Source organism: Tamandua tetradactyla, chromosome 23 (assembly GCF_023851605.1).
Source record: "Tamandua tetradactyla isolate mTamTet1 chromosome 23, mTamTet1.pri, whole genome shotgun sequence".
Lineage (NCBI taxonomy): Eukaryota > Metazoa > Chordata > Mammalia > Pilosa > Myrmecophagidae > Tamandua > Tamandua tetradactyla.
Window position 1 is genome coordinate 53617816 of NC_135349.1, and position 22436 is coordinate 53640251.

Sequence of the window (22436 nt, forward strand, 5' to 3'; positions counted from 1 at the left end):
CTATGAGTTTGCTTATTCTCTAATATTTTCTTTGTGGGTAACATGGGGCTTAAATTTAACATCCTAAATCTATAACAACCTCGTTGCTTTAGTAGCAACGTAAGTTCAACAGATACATAAACTATGTCCCTGTACTATCTGCCTCCCCACACCTTTATGCAGTTCTTTTTACAGATTACGTGATTATGCATTAGGAGTCCAAAAGGCATTTGCCTTTTAGATCCTGTAGGAAGTCAAAAGTGGAGTTAGAAATAAAAAATACTATAGTACTGGTATTTCTGTTTATCCGTGTCATTATCTTTACTGGGGATCTTTATTTCTTCATGAGGATTTAATTTATTATCTACTGTCCTTTTCTTTCAACCTGCAAACTCCTTTTAGCATTTCCTATAGGGCTAGTCTAGTGGTGACGAAGTCCCTCAGATTTTCTTTATTTAAAAATGTCTTAATCCCTACCTCATTTCTGAAAGATAGCTTTGCCGGATATGGAATTCTTGGTTGGCAGTTTTTTTGCCTTCAGCATTAACTGTGTCTTCTCACTGTCTTGCCTCCATGGTTTCTGAGAGAAGACAGCACTTAAATTTATTGAGGCCCCCTTGTATGTGACACATTGCTTCTTTCTTGTGGCTTTCAGAATATTTTCTATATAGCATTTGACAGTTTGATTACAATATGCTGCAGTGTGGGTTTGTTTGGGTCTATCCTGTTTGGAGTTAATTGAGTACCTTAGACGTGAATATTCTCTCGGCCCCTTTTTGTCTTCTTCTGGTCTCCCACAGTGCATATATTAATGTGCTCGATGGTGTCCCAGCTTCCTCAGGCTCTCTTCACTTTTCCTCACTCTTTCTTCTTTCTGCTTTTCAGATTGAATGATTTCAGTCCTTATCTTTAGCTTCACTGATTTTTTTTTTGCCAGCTCCAACCTGCCAGTAAACCCCCCTAGGTTTTGTTTGTTTGGTTTTTGGTGGTCACATTTTTCTAACTTATTTTGAAATTTCAGACTTACAGGACAGTTGGGAATTTTTAATTCCTCTTACTGTAGTGAAATTTTCAGCTCTGTTTGGTTCCTCTTCATAATTTCCATCTCTGTGTTAGTATTCTCTGTGTTTTCCTAATTTTCTTTAGTTCTTTGTCCATATTTTCCTTTAGCTCTTTGAGCATATTTGGGACTTTTTTTTTAAGTCTTTGAAATGTCCCATTTCTGATCTTCTTTATTAATGGTTTTTAATGTTTTAATCTTCTCCTTTGTCTGGGCCACTGTCTCTTTGTGTGTTTTGTAGTCTTTTCTTGAAATCTTGACACTTTGAATCTGTAATGTGTCATTGCTAGAATTTAGACTCTGAGGCACTGTTCTGTATGCTTGTATCCAGCTAATATTATGACAGTGCTTTCCTCGAATGCCAGTAACTAGCAGCTACCAGAAGAAAAGGGTTGAGGGTAGGGGAACATCTTTCCCAGTTTTTGCAGGTGGACCTATGTGAGTTCTCTCCTACAAGACTTAGTTAGCCGTACATACAGTGAGTTTATAAAATCACTCCAGGCCAAGTGTAGTGGCCTCCCTGATTGTTTCTGCACGTGTCTTGTCTTGGGAATGTGTGTTTGGCACTAGGAATTCCCCCACTTACCTGAATAGGAACGGTCCCTATTCCCTAGGAAACTGTTTCTTTGTGGTCCTGGGCACTGCCCTGAATGTCCTACAGCCAGCAGCCCCTTTTCTTGAGTGTGCTTGCCTGCTTACTGCAGTACTTTGTTTTTTGGAGCTTTGAGAGAGATGTTTCTGCTGGTTGTTCAAAGTTTCTTGCGAGCAGTGTGTCCCTGAAGCTTTCGCTTGGTCATCTTCTCCACTATTTTTTTATTGGTTGCTCTGTGGAGTATATGTTCAACTTTTTGCAGTCTGTATTTAGGATATTTATTGTAACATTTCATATGAAATGTAAAACCCTGCAGTTATATAAATACATTCTCTTTTTCCCCATCTTTTCTTTTATAGTTGTCATATGTATTGCATACACACCTTACAGTGAGACAGTGAATTAAAAGAACAGTGCTTTTAGATTTACCATTTTTGAAATTCTTCATTCCTTCCTGCAGATCCAGTTTCCATCTGATACTATTTCCATTTAGCCTGAACTGTAGTGTTTCTTTTCATGAGTCATCTAAGACTTCATAGATGCTGTACCACTGTTGACTGGCCTCCATTATTTCTGGTGAAAATTTAGCAGTTCAAATTATTGTTCTCCTGTAAATTTTTTTCTCTGACTCCTTTCAAGATTTTTTGCTCCTTATTTTTTAGAAGTTTGAGTACAATGTACTTAGGTGTGTTTCTTCGTTTTTATCCTGCTGGTGGTTCATTGCACATCTTACATCTGTAAAAGTATGTCTTTGACTAAATCTGGAGAATTTGAGTCATTGTTTCTTCAGCTATTTTTCTGTACTCACCTTTTGGGACTGCAGTTATATATATATATATACACACACTAAATTTTTATATTACCCCACAGATCCTTGAACCTCAATTCATTTATTTTATCTGTTTTTATATTGGGTAATTTCTACTGATTGATCTTGAAGTTCATAGACTCTTTCCCCTGACCTCTCTATTCTGTTCTTAAGCACTTCCCCTTATTTTATTTATTTTTTTATTAATTAAAAAAAATTAACTAACACAACATTTAGAAATCATTCCATTCTGCATATGCAATCAGTAATTCTTAATATCATCACATAGATGTATGATCATCATTTCTTAGTACATTTGCATCGATTTAGAAGAAGAAATAGCAAGACAACAGAAAAAGAAATAAAATGATAATATAGAGAAAAAATAAAAATACAAAATACAAAAAATATATATATAAAAAAACAAAACTATAGCTCAGGTGCAGCTTTTTGGTGTTTTAACATAATTACATTACAATTAGGTAGTATTGTGCTGTCCATTTTTGAGTTTTTGTATCCAGTCCTGTTGTACAGTCTGTATCCCTTCAGCTCCAATTACCCGTTATCTTACCCTATTTCTAACTCCTGATGGTCTCTGTTACCAATGACATATTCCAAGTTTATTCTCTAATGTCGGTTCACATCAGTGGGACCATACAGTATTTGTCCTTTAGTTTTTGGCTAGTCTCACTCAGCATAATGTTCTCTAGGTCCATCCATGTTATTACATGCTTCATAAGTTTATTCTGTCTTAAAGCTGCATAATATTCCATTGTATGTATATATCACAGTTTGTTTAGCCACTCGTCTGTTGATGGAGATTTTGGCTGTTTCCATCTCTTTGCAATTGTAAATAACACTGCTATAAACATTGGTGTGCAAATGTCCGCTTGTGTCTTTGCCCTTAAGTCCTTTGAGTAGATACCTAGCAATGGTATTGCTGGGTCGTATGGCAATTCTATATTCAGCTTTTTGAGGAACCACCAAACTGCCTTTCACAGTGGTTGCACCATTTGACATTCCCACCAACAGTGGATAAGTGTGCCTCTTTCTCCACATCCTCTCCAGCACTTGTCATTTTCTGTTTTGTCGATAATGGCCATTCTGGTGGGTATGAGATGATATCTCATTGTGGTTTTGATTTGCATTTCTCTAATGGCCAGGAACATTGAGCATCTCTTCATGTGCCTTTTGGCCATTTGCATTTCCTCTTCTGAGAGGTGTCTGTTCAAGTCTTTACCGTTTTTTAATTGGGTTGGCTGTCTTTTTGTTGTTGAGTTGAACAACAATAGAGTGCTATATCTGAGCACTCTATTCGATTCCATTGGTCGATATATCTATCTTTATGCCATTACCATGCTGTTTTGACCACTGTGGCTTCATAATATGCCTTAAAGTCCGGCCACGTGAGACCTCCAGCTTTGTTTTTTTACCTCAAGATACTTTTAGCAATTCGGGGCACCCTGCCCTTCCAGATAAATTTGCCTATTGGTTTTTCTATTTCTGAAAAAAAAGTTGTTGGGATTTTGATTGGTATTGCATTGAATCTGTAAATCAATTTAGGTAGAATTGACATCTTAACTATATTTAGTCTTCCAATCCATGAACACGGTATGCCCTTCCACCTATTTAGGTCTTCTGTGATTTCTTTTAACAGTTTTTTGTAGTTTTCTTTGTATAGGTCTTTTGTCTACTTCCAGTTATTTTTAATTTCAGATACTGTATTTTTTATTTCTAGAATTTCCTTTTGGTTCTTTTGTTATAGTTTGTCATGCTGTTGAGCGTTGTTATTATGACTCTTTAAAAATTTCTGCCCTTTTGAATGCAACCTGTCTCACTCAGGATCCATCTCCATTGGTTGCCTCTTCTCTTGAGCATGGGTCGTGTTTTTCTGTTTCTCTATATGTCAGGTCATCTTAGATTGCATCTCGGACATTGTGAATGTTTTCTTGAGAAGTCTGAATTCTGTTATATTCATCTGACGAGTTGTCATTTCAAAGCAGGCTATTAACTTGTTTGTATTCGGGCTGCAAATGTTTCCTCTTGGGTAGTAGGTCAATTATTTTATTCTTAGCTAGGCTGCTTGCAATTTGTCCCACACATATGTGGTTCTTGGGTCAGCCAGAGACATTGGAGAGTTTATTCACAGAATTTGGGGCAATCCCTCTCTTACTCTTTCCTTTCTGGGAGTCTTCCCTTTCCGGCTTTATGGTAACCTCAAACTCTCATCTGATTTTTCAGCCCAGAAAAAATATACATTGTGTATGTTTTCTCTCAGTTTTACCACCTTTTATTGTGCTGATTTGCAGCTTGCCTTTACTCCACGCTGTTCCCTTTTCCCAAGGGTCGACTCTCCTCCAGAATGAATCTGCCTATTCTGTTCGTTCTTCAGAGCCTTCGGGTTGTCTGGTCTGGTTTGCTCAGATTTGGCCCTATGGTCATGATTGTTACTTGAAGAAGGTGTGGGTGGTAGGGTACCTCTCGGTCATCCTGGAAGTGGCACTCTGTGTAGTAGTAAGATAGAGACATTTCTTATGCCTGTTACATATGAGAAGTGGGAGATTATCTGATAGGGATATGTATTTCTAGAACAGCAGTAAGCATATTTTTTCACAGCTTAGAACACCAAGTATATGCATCTAAAGGGCACAGCTTGAGATGCCCTTACGAGACAAAACCACAGTGAGAACTGTGACTGATATGTACAAAAGATAGGTGATTAAAGTCAATAAGCAAGATACCATTACTCCTATATGCAAAGGAGTATATAGGAGTATACTTTACACCCTTTCCATAGTTGTGCAGCCTCTGCAAGTGTTCACCTTTTTTTACTATTATTAATTTCTTATTTATTTATTTAAACTTTTTTATTAATTAAAAAAATTAACAAACAAAACATTTAGATATCATTCCATTCTACATATACAATCAGTAATTCTTAATATCATCACATAGTTGCATATTCATCATTTCTTAGTACATTTGCATCGATTTAGAAAAAGAAATAAAAAGACAACAGAAAAAGAAATAAAATGATAATAGAGAAAAAAAAAGACTATACATAACATACCCCTTACCCCTCGCTTTCATTTACCACTATTTCAAACTGAATTTATTTTAACATTTGTTCCCCCTATTATTTATTTTTATTCCATATGTTCTACTCTTCTGTTGATATAGTAGCTAAAAGGAGCATCAGACATAAGGTTTTCACATTCACAGAGTCTCATTGTGAAAACTATATCATTGTTCAGTCATCATCAAGAAACATGGTTACTGGAACACAGTTCTACATTTTCGGGCAATTCCCTGCAGCCTCTCCACTACATCTTGAACAACAAGGTGATATCTACTTAATGCATAAGAATAACCTCCAGGATAACCTCTCGACTCTGTTTGGAATCTCTCAGCCATTGACACTTTGTCTCATTTCACTCTTCCCCCTTTTGGTCAAGAAGTTTCTTTCAATCCCTTGATGTTAATTCTCAGCTCATTCTAGGGTTTTTCTCAGTCCCTTGATGCTGAGTCTCAGCTCATTCCAGGATCTCTGTCCCACATTGCCAGGAAGGTCCACAGCCCTGGGAGTCATGTCCCACACAGAGAGGGGGAGGGTGGTGAGACTGTTCGTCGTGTTGCCAGCCCCATTTATTAAAAAGACTATTCTTTCCCGGTTCAGTGGATTTGTCGATGATCAGCTGACCATAAATTTGGTGGTCTGTTTCCACACTCAACTTGATTCTGTTGGTAAATAGGTCTTTGTGCCGGTACAATGTTGTTTTGACCTCTGTGGCTTTATAATAAGCTTTAAAATCAGGATATGTTAGTCTTCCCACTTATTTCTTTTTTAGAGTAGTTTTGACTTTTCAAGGTCTCTTTTCTCTTCCAAATAAATTTGATAATTAGCTTTTCCAAATCTTCAAAGTAGGTTGTTGGAATTTTGATTGGCACTGCGTTGAATCTGTAGATCAATTTGGGTAGAACTGGCATCTTAGTGACATTCAACTTTCCTATCCGTGAGCAGGGAATGTCTTTCCACCTATTTAGATCTTTGATTTCTTATAGCAGTGTTTTATAGTTTTCTGTATATAGGTCCTTTAAATCCCTGGTTAAGTTTATTCCTGAATACTTGATTCTTTTCATTGCTATTTTGAATGGGATTTTTTCTTTAATTGTCTCCTCAATTAGGTCATCATTTTTGTGTAGAAGAAACCTTACTGATTTTTGCTCATTAATTTTGTATCCTACCACTTTGCTGAATTTGTTTATTAGCTCAGATAGCTTTGTCATAGATTTCTCAGGATTTTCCAAGTATCAGATTATGTCATCTGCAAATAATATCAGTTTTACTTCTTCCTTTCCTATTTGGATGCCTTTATTTCTTTCTCCTGTCTTTTCTCTCCTGCTGGAACTTCTAGTACAGTTTTGAAAGTGATAACAATGGGCATCTTTGTCTCATTTCCAACCTTAGGGGCAGTTTTCAGTCTTTCATTGTTAGGTATGATGCTGGCTGTGGGTTTTTCATATATGACCTTTATCATATTGAGGAAGGTTCCTTTGATTCCTACCTCCTGAAATTTTTTTTTTTTCAGAAAAGGTTGCTAAATTTTATCTAATGCTTTTTCAACATCAATCGAAATGAACTTGTGATTTTTCCCTTTGGATTTGTTAATATGTTGTGTTACATGGATTGATTTTCTTGTGTTGAGCCATCCTTAACATGCCTGGTATAAATTCCACTTAGTTGTAATGTATAATTCTTTTAATGTGTTGTTGGATTCGATTTGCAAATGTTTTGTTGAGAATTTTTGCATCTGTATTCATTAAGGAGATTGCCCTGTAATTTTCCCTACTTGTAGCAACTTTATCTGGTTTTGATATTAGAAATAGTTTTATAAGCTTCATAAAACGAGTTAGGTAGTCTTTCTTTTTCCTCAGTTTTTGGAAGAGGTGGAGCAGGATTGGTATTAGTTCTTTTTGAAATGTTTAGTAAAATTCCCCTTTGAAGCCATGTAGCCCCGGGCTTTTCTTTGTAGGAAGTTTTTTGTGACTGATTGAATCACTTTACTTTGATTGGTGTGTTGTTAGTTGAGATGTTTTGTTTCTTCTCAAGTCAGTGTAGGTTGTTCAGGCGTTTCTAGGAATTTGTCCATTTCATCCAAGTTGTCTCGCGTGGACCCCGCTCCTTCGGAACCCGCTCCTTCCTGCACACCGCTGCTTGCCCCCACTGGAGTCAGTTACACACTCACCCCATTCTCTCCATCCCAGTTTCCTGCTTCTTCATCCAGGACCTCCCTGTATATTGTAGAAGACCCTCTTTGGTCCCTCACACCTTGGAACTGCTGTCCTGGTGGTTTTTCTGTCCCTTCTCTAGTTGTTTGATGAAGCAGGGGTGAACTTAGCCTGTCCTATTCGCTGTCTTCAGGTGTTTACCTTTTTAATTCCTGCCACCTAGTCTCAGAGGACCTCACAGGACCTCTGATACCACTGCCGGCTGAAGGGCTGGGCTTCGGCTCCCGCGCAGCCATGCTGAGAAGCTTCACCCTTCTGTACTAGATGCTTTGGCCTACCGACATATTTGGAAGTTCTTGCCTTTGAAGAGTTTGATAGTAAGAAATGAAGGCTAGTTTCTGCCCTAATTTGGTAAATAAGTTATACACGAACAAAACGTTAATAGTGAAAGAAATGGGACATGTCAGCAGATAGCAATAGGTTTTGGTTTTTTAATTGCAGAAATTAAATTGGGCAGGATAGTCATGCATATAAAATACAGGATTCCCATATGGAAATGAGCAGTATAGAAAATAGGGGCTTTGAACTCAAGGTAGGGTAAGAATTGTTGTGAACTTAAGGGGAGGGGGAGGAGGGACCCCTTATGAAGAGGGGTCTCACCTGGTTCTGATGTGATCTGGATGAGAGAAGGGGCAGGACACAGGCAGGGGTGCAGCTCGGGCGCTGGCGGCAGTGTGAGCACGTGTGTGGGGGTCAAAGTCCCACCATCAATGCTTCCCATTTTGTGTGACCCCAAACCACTGAATTGATTGATGGTAAGACACTGCAGGCTGGTGTTGAGGTTTGTGGTTTTTCCTTTTGGGTGTGAGGGGAAACACGAAGATTAACGCTGGGCTCGTAGTGCTGTTGGTATCTGGTTCTGACAGATGTACTGCCCTACTGGATTGTTCCTTACAGCCATTCTGGGGAGCTTAGTAAGCTGAAACAAATCTGCTTTTATTTGTGCTGTTGATTAATGTAATGTTGAAATTATGATGGAAAGTCTTGACTTGATGGTTGGAAATAAGGATTGCTCATTTTTTCCCCTTTTCCCAATTCTAAGTAGACTTATATACACTGTCATCATAGGAAACAGAGATCCTTCAAAAATATTCCAGGTATTAAGTGGGGAGAAAAATATAAAAGAACTAGGAAAAAGAAAACATGGAAAATTGTGTTTTAGTCTTAGAGTAAGCAAAGCCTTTACAAACAAAAGGCTAATTTTCTTAATATATAAAAAGCTCATTCAAATCAATAAGAATATAAAAATATTATAGAAAAATGTTCACCATAGTTCAAAACAAAATAGAAAGTATTTTAAAATCTGCAGCGGTGATCCATTTTGCTTGTAGTGAGAGATGTGTAAAAGAAAATTATAGTGAAATTTTTACCTGACTGATAGACAAATGTCTGAAAGTTTATTTAAAATTTGGCAAGAATGTGGGGAGATGTGCACTCTCATGCATTGCTTTGGACATGTAAACTGACAGTCTCTTTGGAGGTGAATTTTGCAGTTTCTGCCATAAAGATTAAAAATGAGCATAACCTTGGGTCCAGTGGTTCTCCTTCTAGATATATACTCAAGTGTAAATGAAATGCCACATGTACAGGAATATTCAGTGGAGCATTGCTTTTCATTTTGAAATTTTTTTACTTTGAAATTATTTCACACTTAGAGGGAAGTTGCAGAATTAGAGAATTCCCTTTGTCTTTTACATCACCATGATACACAGTTGAAAACTGAAAATTGACATTGATACAGTACGATTAAGTGATCTGATCTTACAGGGATTTAGCCAGTGTACCCACTGGTGTTCTTTCTCTGGCCCCAGTCCCCCCATGCTGCACTGAGTTGTGACATCTGTGTGCCTTCTCCAATCTGTGGCGGTTCCTCAGCCTTCTGTTTGTCTTTCAGGGCCTTGACTCCTTAGAGTCCTGGCCGGTCACCTTGTCCAGTAGCCCTGTATTTGGTTGTCTGTTGTTCCTGTGACCAGTGCTCTCTCTCCATCATTGCGTGGTGTGGCGACATGGACTGGGGTTGGCTTAGTCAGGGTAAAGGGACCTTGTCTCCCTTGGAACTTGATAAGGCTCTTGTGAAAGAATATGTTGGGGTTATGTAGATATTCTGTTTCTTGTTCTTTAAAACTCCATCTGCGGCTCATGCCTGCCATGTTTATTGCTGTGATATTTGTTGAATGGTGATTTTCCTGTTTCCATCATTCCTTAGATACTTATTAATTATAATTTTGTCATAAGGAAAAACTGGCCGTCTCCCCTATTTGGGTATTTATCCAATAAGTTGTACCAGTAGGCAGTGGTAGATATTTTATCATTGTTGTTTGTTGCCCACATTGTCCTAGATCCTGCCCTGGGACTGCCTGCAGGTTGGATTCTGTGTCCTTGTAATGCCCCCTCCCCCACCCAGCATTTTTTAGTCCTTCATTCCTTTCTGGCAGCACAGGATGTTCTAGGTTCATCCTGTGAAAAGAACCTGGTTCCTTTTTCTGGAGAATGGTATTGAAAAGCCAAGATCTGGTAGCTGGGTGGGGGACCAGCCATCCAGTTTTGCCCAGGACTAAGGTGATTCCTGGGGCCTGGGGTTTTCAGGGCTGAACCCATGTTTAAACCCGCTCACTTAGGGCAGGGTGTGTGGCTGCTGCTTGGGTATCACTGCTCATGTCCCTGCCAGCGGACAAAGCTGGCAAGTGTGTGTGTGTGCTCCCGCACATCTATGCACACTGAGCGGTTTGTTTCTGTTTCCAGTCCGTATACATATGAAAGCCAGTATGGAAGCCAGCCTTTGAACCCACACTGCCCTTTCCAGACCCACACTGTGGGGTGCGTCCCAGCCTCCCCTTCCTGACTTGAACCTCTGTTCTTTGCCAGTCAGAGACCTGACTCACTGTCGCCAGTGCACAAATGGTCTCGGTCCTCTGTAGACGTGAAGGAACTTCAGGATTGCTAACCATCTCCCTCTGTAGAGCACGTCCTCGCTGGAGGTTACCTATGGGTAGGCAGTAGGGATACCGTTTTTTGAAGTTGTGTTCCTTCCCACCTCCTCCAGGCTGATGGCTATAGATGGCCCATTCGGCACATTTGTTACTGTTTGTGGCTCATTTCGTGTCATGTCCACCCTGGCTGGCTTTACTCTGTTGTGTCTGTGAGGCACCCCCTGCCCGGTGTGGGGTGTCTGCCGTGAGCCCTCCTCCCCACTGCCCCGGCCCAGCCCTCCCTCTCCGCCCTCTGCCCACATGTCCCCTGCAGGGAGCCAATCTCGTTGGCTCTGTGTTGATCGCACCTGCGTTTCTTTGGCACAGATGAGCAGTAACGTGAATTTCCTGTCTCCTTTTCCTTCCATGGAAGCTAGCCCCTAGTAGATAACTCTAGCACTGGGGAGCATTATTTTCAATAGCAAGACTGGACACGGTTTAAATGCCCACTCATTGACAGCTAGTGAAACGCTTGGTGGTCTCTCTGTTATAGTGGAATGCCATGTGCTCACTGAAAAGAATGAGCAGCTCTTTAGCCACTAATGTGGTAATATGGAATTGTCTCTAAGATATGTTCTTGATTACAAATTTTTTTCGAGGCTGGTCACTGGAGGTGGGGTACACATACCACTAGTCCCTGATCACAGTTTTGCAACTCCTCTTGAGGAGGTTTTGCCTCATTGCTCCAATTCTGTTGAACCAAACGTTTGTGTTCCTTTTCACATACCTTAGAGTTGCATTCCACGCAGAACTTGAATCTGGGACCTGTCCTTCAAAGCCAAGCTCAGGTCTTACCCGTGAAGACATCACTCCTCTTTATTCCAGCCCTCACTGATTTCCTTTTCGAGTTCCATGTCCTGCACAGCTGAGGCACACCCTTTGTGGGGAATGGTCTGTCTCAGCATCTCAGATCTTTGAGTTGTCTGCATGTATTCTGGGATGGGAGTGACAGTGTGGGAGCTCGGCCGGGTGGGTGACGGCTTGCCCACTGTTGGCTGGGATGCTTGCCACCCAGGCCCAAGGGCTGGCTCGGCCTGGAGTGGAGATTGGAATGTGGGGCACAGAGCTTCAGCACCTAGCCTGGTGCCAGCTAGTAGTTAGATCCTGTTAACAGCAAGTATTATTTCATTCCCGAAGAAGCACCCCTGTTTGATGTTTTTTAACTATATGGGTGAATGGATACAGTGAAAGATGCTATTAGACTCACACATTTAAATAGCCTGGAAGTGGAATATTTTCTGAGTTGGAGTAGATTGTTCTAGAGGTATTTTGCATGTAGATGAAGGCTAGAATCATTATTTATAAGTCCAGTAATAAGCTTTAAGAACAGGCAAGTTTTTATTGCTTATGGAATTGTGGAAGTTAAATATGTTAATTTTTAAAACCTTCAACATATTTCTGGACATTCTAAATCATTTCTTTCAAATGTGCATATAAGATTAGTTGGCGCATATCGGGCAGATGCAGTTCACGGGGGTACAGACACTCATGCCACACAGGTGTGTTGGATGTTGTCTGCACCTGTGTCCTTAAGCACCTGCAGTGAACCTCTCCCATAGGAGCAGGCTCCTAGAGGTGTCTGCATTGGGCCGGTGGCTGGGCCTTGAAGGGGCCTCAGACTTGGCCCTGCCTGCTGGTGGAATGGGGGGCACGTGCAAGGGCCAGGGGCCCGTCCCTCTGCCCTCCCTGCACCCCCAGCAGCTTTTGAGGCACTGCCCTGCTGAGCCGGAAGAGCCCATAGACCGTGGGGTGGTGGGCACCTCTCCTGGCTACGAGGCACGTGGGAGAATAGGTCACTCACTGTTTCTCGGGTTTTTTAATTCACTAATTTTTTAAAACTCTGGCAGTTTTGGACAAAGAGGAAAGGAAAAGAATCAAGTTCTAGAAGATATGAGACAGTTCTAGAATGATGAAATTTAAAAATTTATATCTTTCTCCTTTTTTTTGGTAACAGTTACGGGTCAGGAAGGCTGGGTTGTCAGGCAGGAGGTCTGGAGGTCAGGGCCTGATGGATTTTCTTGTTGACCCAGGACCTCCCCCCGCATGTCCTCAGAAGGCCCTGCCTGGGGCCGTCTCCAAGACTCCTAGAAGCCCCATGGCTCCCGCTCCCCCAGTCACTGGCCAATGTCGAGCTCAGGTGCAGCTCTCTGGGTAGTGCAGGGTCTTCTGAGCAGAAGCCTAACTTGCCTTAAAGAAATCCCCAAGGTTGCTACCAAAGGGGGCCAAATGAAGATATTCTGTTTCTGGCGTCTGCTAATTCTCTGTCTTTCTGTATGTTGTTTCAGGAAAACCGGTTCTGGGTCCTTGGAGGATGACAGGCCAGTCAAGGGGTGCCGGGCGAGACCTGGTTGCCCCCTGCCTGGGCGTGGGCCGCCCATACAGCACGCAGGCCGCCGGGAACGAGGCGCAGGAGCCACCACACACGATCATCAGTAGCACCGAGACCGTGCAGGGCAGTGCGCGTCGGCCACTTGGGGCACTTTCGGGGGGGGGGGGGGGCACTGCACCTAGGTCGAGCCACCCACTCCACTCGGAAGCACGAAGGTCTTGGTTTCTGGGAGTATCCCCCAGACTTTGCATCCTCCATTTCCGCCAGGCCAGCAGCTTCTCCCTGCCGTCCTGGTGTGCCCTGCGCCCTCTGGTGGCCGCCTGTGAAGCTGTGCGCAGGGCCTTCCTGGCGACGCGTGACACATCTGCTGAGGATCTCAGCAGCTGGCGGGAGCTCAGCTCTGGCCCCGCTGTAACAGGACTGAACTCTGAAGTTGGATTTCTCATTCCTAAGAAGTAGAAATGCTATAGGAAAGCAGTCTTCAGAGCCAGTCTTGAAATGGTTCCATTTTTGGCTTTTCAACAAGATGACAGTAACAGTATCTTTGACGTTGGGTTAAGAAGAGAAGTGAGAGTTTTTTGGTTATTTTGCTTTTAAAATAGATTAATTTAGAAATCACATTTTGAAGAATATAATTCAGGGTCTTGGTTGGTACATCCAACCTGATTCTCATCATTAGGCAGTTGGGAAAAACTAGCCTGCCAGCACGTTTGAGGTCGCCCAGGCATTCTGGCTTTGGCAGCAGAGGGCTGGGTGGGGATCCGTCGTGGCCCGTGTGCCCCTTTCTGCTGGAGAGAGGAGCTGCTTTGCTTCACCCATGCCCAAGACCTCCTACCCCAGGGGTCCCTGGAGCTTTTGTTTCTGTTGCTTTAGTTCATTTTTTTTTTCAAAAGTATCTAAGACTCCTAACTTTACAAGATCTTTGGATTGAACTTTAAGTGTCTCTGTGAACTCATGGTTTTATGTGTGTATGTGTGTGTACAGATATAGAAATAAATTGAGATATAAATATTAAAAAAATAAGTTCTTTGGAGTATTCTCTCATGAAAATAGAAATTAAACTTTATTGATTGTGTCTGATTAATTACCAGGTTCCATTTCCAAACACGAGTTCCAGGCTGAGACGAAAAAGCTTCTGGATATCGTTGCACGTTCCCTGTACTCGGAAAAAGAGGTACAGTGCCTGTCAGCCATGTCCCGCGCCGACAGCGTTCTTCTTGGCAACACTTTATGCTGGTCTGAGGCAGTGCCAGGTAGTATATTAGCTGTGAGAATGCATTAAACTTGGGACAGGTCCCAATCTGAGCTGCCAGTGACAGATTTTTTCTTTTTTTAACCAAAGTCTGTTTCTGGTTTCAAGGGTAAATATATCCAGATGATTCTTTGGACCATGCTACTCGGAGAATTAATTGTTTTGTTGATAACTCTTTTAGACCCCAGATACGACTGAGGTTCCTTTCTGAGCAGTCATTGCAAAACCCCATTGCTGATGTGTATCGACGGTCCCTGTTTACTCACCACCTAACCTGGCATAGCTGCCCCCGGGCTGAGTGGGGACAGTGGGGGCCGTGGGAGAGGAGCCCTTGCCCCCATGTGCTGTGGGCAGGAAAAGGTACAGAAGAACTTCTGGGGAGATGAAAAATCATTTGGGGGCAGTGCAACATGGAAAGAGTAGAGAAGAACAAATGGGCCATTATGGGTCACATACTTATCATTGCTAGACCACAAGAAAAATTTTGAAGGTCAAAGCACAATATTGCAAAGTTAAAGGGAATTTTTCAGGAAATACCTCGAGGTGTTTTATAGTTGTACTCGTTCCAGGCTTCCCTGTCACCACCGCCAGCTTCCAGTCTCTTGGAATCCGATCCGCCTTCCTCCCTCCCAGGACTGAGGAAAAGGTCCTTTTTAGAGAATGGAAGGGCGGTTGAGTCCTGTGGCCCTTCTTTTCCCTGAAGATGATGGGTCTGGGTTTGAATGATCCCACCCGATTAAGGGAGTCTTTTCTGTAGCAGGAGAACCAGATGTTGAGGGGATAGGTGGTCGTCTCTGTGTCAGAGTTTGGGAAAGAAATGGTCTCTCCCAGGGCTCTTAAAGTTTGAGTGAACATAGCGAAGAAGGCGTGTAGGAAAGGTCTGCGGGAGTCAGTTTACCATGTGAAGTGTGCTGGGAGAAGCTGCCGCCTTTAATAACCTCATGACCTCCCTGGAGAAACTGCCTGTGGCAAAGCTGGAAGTCTTTGTGTTTAGGGACATGTGTGTTCTGTGGGGGCCTTTCTCAGGTTTTCACGTTTGATGTGGATACGACTACGCGAACAGAACAGGTACTGTAGTGCCACACTCCGTCATGCCCCGTTCTAGCATGTCCTCTCCCACAGGTGTTCATTCGGGAACTCATCTCCAACAGCAGCGATGCCTTGGAAAAGCTGCGTCATAAGCTGGTGTCGGAAGGCCAGACGCTGCCGGAGATGGAGATTCACCTGCAGACCGATGTGGAGAAAGGCACCTTCACCATTCAGGTCTCTCCTCCCACTTCTCAGGCTGTGGAGGGTCGCCTGCCTGCCTTCACTCAGTGCTGGTGGTGCTTCTCACAGAGGGCAGCCGAGGGTGGGGCCGGGGGCGGTGTGGGGAGGGCACGAACCTGGTGGGGCATGAGCCTGGGGTGGGGGCACGAATGAGGGAAGAGGGGCATGAGCCCAGGGGACCTGAGCCTCGGGGGAGGGTATGACCCAGGGGCACAAGCCCAGGGACCATGCCACCCTGCGCCTTTTCTCTCACCTCCACTAATGCTGTGACTGTTTTTAGTTTGATAACTTTTGTTTTATTTTACTGTAAAACCAACGCTCATTTGGTATATGAAATGTGGAATACACAAGTCCACAGAAAGGAAGAAAACAGAACGCCTCCCCAGCACCCAGGGATGGTTCCCGTGGCTGCCCCTGCACATGGCCGTTGGGTGCGAGGCGTTTGTGTGCACAGTGCGGTGACATTCAGACTCCCCGTTATTTTTTTATTAATTAAGAAAAATTTAACAACAAACGAACAAAAACATTAACATATGGTCATTCCGTTCTACATATATAATCAGTAATTCACAGTATCATCACATAGTTGCATATTCATCATTTCTTAGAACATTTGCATCAATTCAGAAAAAAATAAAAACACAACAGAAAAATAAATTTAAAAAAAGATTATACATACCATACCCCTTACCCCTCCCTTTCGTTGATCACTACCATTTCAAACTAAATTTATTTTAACATTTGTTCCCCTTATTATTTATTTTTATGCCACATGTTCTACTTGTATGTTGACAAGGTCAATAAAAGGAGCATCAGACACAAGGTTTTCACAATCACACAGTCACATTGTGAAAGCTATATAATTATACAGTCATCTTCAAGAAACATGGCTACTGGAACACAGCTCTACATTTTTGGGCAGTTCCCTCCAGCCTCTCCATCACATCTTGACTGACGAGATGATATCTACTTAATGCGTAAGAATAACCTCCAGGATGACCTGTTATTGACTGTGTTTGGAATCTCTTAGCCATTGACACTTTATTTTGTCTCATTTTGCTCTTCCCCTTTTGGTTTAGAAGGTTTTTTCAATCCCTTGATGCTGAGGCTCAGCTCATTCTAGGGTTTTTCTCAATCCCTTGATGCTGAGTCTCAGCTCATTCCAGGATTTCTGTCCCATGTTGCCAGGAAGGTCCACAACCCTGGGGGTCATGTCCCACGTAGACAGGGGGAGGGTGGTGAGATTGTTTGTTGTGTTGGCTGGAGGGAGAGGCCACATCTGAGCAACATAAGAGGTTCTCTTGGGAGTGACTCTTAGGCCTAAATTTTAAGGAGACTTGACTTATCCTTTGTGGGGTTAAGTTTCATGTGAACAAACCCCAAGACTGTGGGCTCAGCGTATAGCTTTGGTTGTCCACACTGCTTGTGAGAATATCAAGAATTCAACTTGGGGAAGTTGAATTTCTCTCCATTCTCACCATTCCCAAAAGGAGACTTTACAAATACTTTCCACTCACTGATCAAATCACTCTGGGATTCATCGGTGCATCACTTTGGACAAACCAACAAAATCTCTTGTCCTACCCAAGATTCCAGGTACTTACAGTGTTCAATCAAGCTATCTACATATGTTATATTAAGAAATGCACTAGTCAAAATATAAATTTTGTACCAAATAAACGTTTTTTGCTTTAGTCTCACACATAGGGTGAAATTTTAAAATATTAATTACCATCTATTTTCAGCACTCTATAGTAATGACATTTCTTTGTTCTTCCTCATGCAAAAACATTTTTAAAATTTGTACATTTAGTCACTATTATTATACACTCTAGGCATTCTTAGATTATACCATCTCAATCTTTAATGTCTATCTTTCTGATTTCATTTATGCCCCCAGCCCTCCTCCCTGTATCACTCTCCCATGCAGCTTCATTCAGTGTTTTAACATAATTGTATTACAGTTAGGTAGTATAGTGCTGTCCATTTCTGAGTTTTTATATTCAGTCCTGTTGTACAATCTGTATCCCTTCAGCTCCAGTAACCCATTATCTCACCCTATTTCTGTCTCCTAATGGTCCCCGCTACCAACATAATATTCCAAGTTTATTCACCAATGTCAGTTCACATCAGTGAGACCATATGCTATTTGTCTTTCTGTTTCTGGCCAATCTCACTCGGCATAATGCCCTTAAGGTCCATCCATGTTGTTACATACTTCATAACTTTATTCTGTCTTAACAGCTGCATAATATTCCATCATACGTATATACCACAGTTTGTTTAGCCACTTGTCTGTTGATGGACATTTTGGCTGTTTCCATCTCTTTGCAATTGTAAATAATGCTCCTATAAACATTGATGTGCAAATGTCCGTTTGTGTCTTTGCCCTTATGTCCTTTGAGTAGATACCTAGCAGTGGTATTGCCTGGTCATATGGCAATTTTATATTCAGCTTTTTGAGGAACCACCAAACTGCCTTCCACAGCGGTTGCACCATTTGACATTCCCACCAACAGTGAATAAGTGTGCTTCTTTCTCCACGTCCTCTCCAGCACTTGTCATTTTCTGTTTTGTTGATGATGGCCATTCTGGTGGGTGTGAGATGATATCTCATTGTGGTTTTGATTTGCATTTCTCTAATGTCCAGGGACGTTGAGCATCTCTTCATGTTCCTTTTGGCCATTTGTATTTCCTCTTCTGAGAAGTGTCTGTTCAAGTCTTTTTCCCATTTTGTAATTGGATTGGCTGTCTTTTTGTTGTTGAGCTGAACAATCTCTTTATAAATTCTGGATACTAGACCTTTATCTGACATGTCGTTTCCAAATATTGTCTCCCATTGTGGAGGCTGTCTTTTTACTTTCTTGATGAAGTTTGTTGATGTGCAAAAGTGTTTAATTTTGAGGAATTCTCATTTATTTATCTATTTCTTCAGTGCTCTTGCTTTGGGAGTAAGGTCTATAAAACCACCTCCAAGTATAAGATTTATAAGATATTTCCCTACATTTTCTGTTAACAGTTTTATAGTCTTAGACCTAATGTTTAGGTCTTTGATCCATTTTGAGTTAACTTTTGTATAGGGTGTGAGATACTGGTCCTCTTTCATTCTTTTGCGTATAGATATCCAGTTCTCTAGGCACCATTTATTGAAGAGACTGTTCTGTCCCAGGTGAGTTGGCTTGACTGCCTTATCAAAGATCAATTGTCCGTAGATGAGAGGGTCTATATCTGAACATTCTATTCGATTCCATTGGTCAATATATCTATCTTTATGCCAGTACCATGCTGTTTTGAACACTGTAGCTTCATAATATGCCTTAAAGTCAGGCAGTGTGAGACCTCCAACTTCATTTTTTTTCTCAGGATACTTTTAGCTATTTGGGGCACCTGCCCTTCCAGATAAATTTGGTTATTGGTTTACCTATTTCTGAAAAGTAAGTTGTTGGGATTTTGATTGGTATTACATTGAATCTGTAAATCAATTAAGGTAGAATTGACATCTTAACTATATTTAGTCTTCCACTCCATGAACACGGTATGCCCTTCTGTCTATTTAGGTTTTCTGTGATTTCTTTTAACAATATCTTGTAGTTTTCTTTGTTTAGGTCTTTTGTCTCTTTAGTTAAATTTATTCCTAAATATTTTATTCTTTTGGTTGCAGTTGTAAATGGAATTCATTTCTTGATTTCCCCCTCAGATTGTTCATTACTAGTGTATAAAAACACTACAGATTTTTGAGTGTTGATCTTGTAACTTGCCACTTTGCTGTACTCATTTATTAGCTCTAGTGATTTTGCTGTGGATTTTTCAGGGTTTTCGACATATAGTATCATATCATCTGCAAACGGTAAGAGTTTTACTTTCCTTTCCAATTTCGATGCCTTGTATTTCTTTTTCTTGTCTAATTGCTCTGGCTAGAACTTCCAACACAATGTTGAGTAACAGTGGTGATAGTGGACATCTTGTCTTGTTCCTGATCTTAGGGGGAAAGTTTTCAGTTTTTCCCCATTGAGGATGATATTAGCTGTGGGTTTTTCGTACATTCCCTTTATCATTTTAAGGAAGTTCCCTTCTATTCCTATCCTTTGAAGTGTTTTCAACAGGAAAGGATGTTGAATTTTGTCAAATGCCTTTTCTGCATCAATTGAGATGATCATGTGGTTTTTCTGCTTTGATTTGTTGATATGGTGTATTATATTAATTGATTTTCTTGTGTTGAACCATCCTTGCCTACCTGGGATGAATCCTACTTGGTCATGATGTATAATTCTTTTAATGTGTTGCTGGATTTGGTTTGCTAGAATTCTGTTGAGGATTTTTGCATCTATATTCATTAGAGAAATTGATCTGTAGTTTTCTTTTTTTGTAATATCTTTGTCTGGCTTTGGTATGAGGGTGATGGCTTTGTAGAATGAATTATGTAGCTTTCCCTCCTCTTCAATTTCTTGGAAGAGTTTGAGCAGGGTTGGTACAAATTCTTTCTGGAATGTCTGGTAGAATTCACATGTGAAGCCATCTGGTCCTGGACTTTTCTTTTTGGGGAGCTTCTTAATGACTGATTCAGTTTTTTCCCCCATTATTTATTTTTATTCTGTATGTTCTACTGATTCAGTTTCTTTACTTGGGATTGGTTTGTTGAGGTTGTCTATTTCTTCTCAAGCCAAAGTTGGTCGTTTATGCCTTTCTAGGAAGTTGTCCATTTCATCTACATTGTTGTGTTTATTAGCATAAAGTTGTTCATAGTATCCTGTCATTACTTCCTTTGTTTCTGTGGGGTCAGTGGTTATGTCTCCTCTTCCATTTCTGATCTTATTTGCATCCTCTCTCTTCTTCTTTTTGTTAGTCTTGCTAAGCACCCATCAATCTTACTGATTTTCTCAGAGCTTCTGGTTTTATTGATTTTCTCAATTGTTTTCCTGTTCTCAATTTTATTTTTTTCTGCTCTAATCTTTGTTATTTCTTTCCTTTTGCTTGCTTTGGGATTAGTTTGCTGTTCTTTCTCTAGTTCTTCCAAGTGAACAGTTAATTCCTTGATTTTTCCCTTTCTTCTTTTTTGATATAGGCATTAAGGGCAATAAATTTCCCTCTTAGTACTGCCTTTGCTGTGTCACATAAGTTTTTATATGTTGTGTTTCATTTGCCTCGAGATATTTACTGATTTCTCTTGTAATTTCTTCCTTGACCCACTGGTTGTTTTAAGTGTGTTGTTGAACCTCCACGTATTTGTGAATTTTCTGGCACTTTGCCTATTATTGATTTCCGACTTCATTCCTTTATGATCTGAGAAAGTGTTTTGTATGATTTCAATCTCTTTAAATTTATTGAGACTTGCTTTGTGACCCAGCATATGGTCTATCTTTGAGAATGATCCATGAGCACTTGAGAGAAAAGTGTATCCTGCTGTTGTGGGTGTAATGTTCTAGAAATGTCTGTTAAGTCTAGCTCATTTATTGTAATATTCAAATTCTCTCTTTGTTTATTGATTCTCTGTCTAGATGTTCTGTCCATTGATGAGAGTGGGGAATTGAAGTCTCCAGCTATTATGGTAGATGTGTCTATTTCTCTTTTCAGTGTTTGCCACATGTATTTTGGAGCATTCTGGTTCGGTGCATAAATATTTATGATTGTTATGTCTTAGTGCTGAATTGTTCCTTTTATTAATACATGGCATCCTTCTTTGTCTCTTTTAACTGTTTTACATTTGAAGTTTAATTTGTTGGATATTAGTATAGCTACTCCTGCTCTTTTCTGGTTGTTATTTGCATGAAATATCTTTTCCCAACCTTTCACTTTCAACCTATGTTTATCTTTGGGTCTAAGATGTGTTTCCTATAGACAGCATATAGATGGGTCCTGTTTTTTAATCCATTCTGCCAGCGTGTGTCTTTTGATTGGGGAGTTTAATCCATTAACATTTAGTGTTATTATTGTATGGGTAGTGCTTTCTTCTACCATTTTGCCTTTTGTATTTTATATGTCATATCTAATTTTCCTTCTTTTTACCTTTACTCATAGTCTTCCTTTCTGCTCTCTTCTCCATATCTCTCTCTTCAGTCTTTTCAAATCTGTCCCTAGTGCTCCCTTTAGTATTTCTTGCACAGCCAGTCTCTTGGTCACAAATTCTCTCAGTGATTTTTTTTCTGAAAATGTTTTAATTTCCCCCTCATTTTTTGAAGGACATTTTTGCTGGGTATAGAATTCTTGGTTGGCAGTTTTTCTCTTTTAGTAATTTAAATGTATCATCCCACTGTCTTCTCACCTCCATGGTTTCTGCTGAGAAATCTACGCAAGTCTTATTGGGCTTCCCTTGTATGTGATGGATTGCTTTTCTCTTGTTGCTTTCAAGATTCTCTCTTTCTCTTTGACCTCTGACATTCTGACTAGTAAGTGTCTTGGAGCATGTCTATTTGGGTCTATTCTCTTTGGGGTACGCTGCACTTCTTGAATCTGTAATTTTAAGTCTTTCTTAAGAGTTGGGAAATTTTCCATGATAATTTCTTCCATTAGCTTTTCCTCTCCTTTTCCTTCTCTTCTACTTCTGGGACACCCACAACACGTATATTCATGCTCTTCATATTGTCCTTCAATTCCCTGAGTCCCTGCTCATATTTTTCCATTTTTTCCCCTATATTTTCTTTTTCTTGTTGGATTTCAGATGTTCCATTCTCCATTCACTAATCCTATCTTCTGCCTCTCGAAATCTACCATTGTAGGTTTCCGTTGTTTTTTTCATCTCTTCTTCTGTGCCTTTCATTCCCATAAGTTCTGTGATTTGTTTTTTCAGACTTTCAGTTTCTTCTTTTTGTTCATTCCTTTCCTTCTTTATATCCTCCCTCAATTCATTGATTTAGTTTTTGGTGAGGTTTTCCATGTCTGTTCATACATTCTG

The 22436-nt window shown here is 40.7% G+C and overlaps 1 protein-coding gene across 2 annotated transcripts in view; it reads left to right on the plus strand.

Annotated features, from left to right (window-relative positions):
- TRAP1 (TNF receptor associated protein 1) overlaps positions 1-22436 on the plus strand; it is a 58020-nt gene that overhangs the window by 11022 nt on the left and 24562 nt on the right. For both annotated transcript variants that reach the window (XM_077141974.1, XM_077141975.1), the window contains 3 exons: positions 12983-13150; positions 14118-14200; positions 15401-15541. In XM_077141974.1, the coding sequence (XP_076998089.1) occupies positions 12983-13150; positions 14118-14200; positions 15401-15541 (392 nt within the window). The remainder of the gene's footprint in view (positions 1-12982; positions 13151-14117; positions 14201-15400; positions 15542-22436) is intronic.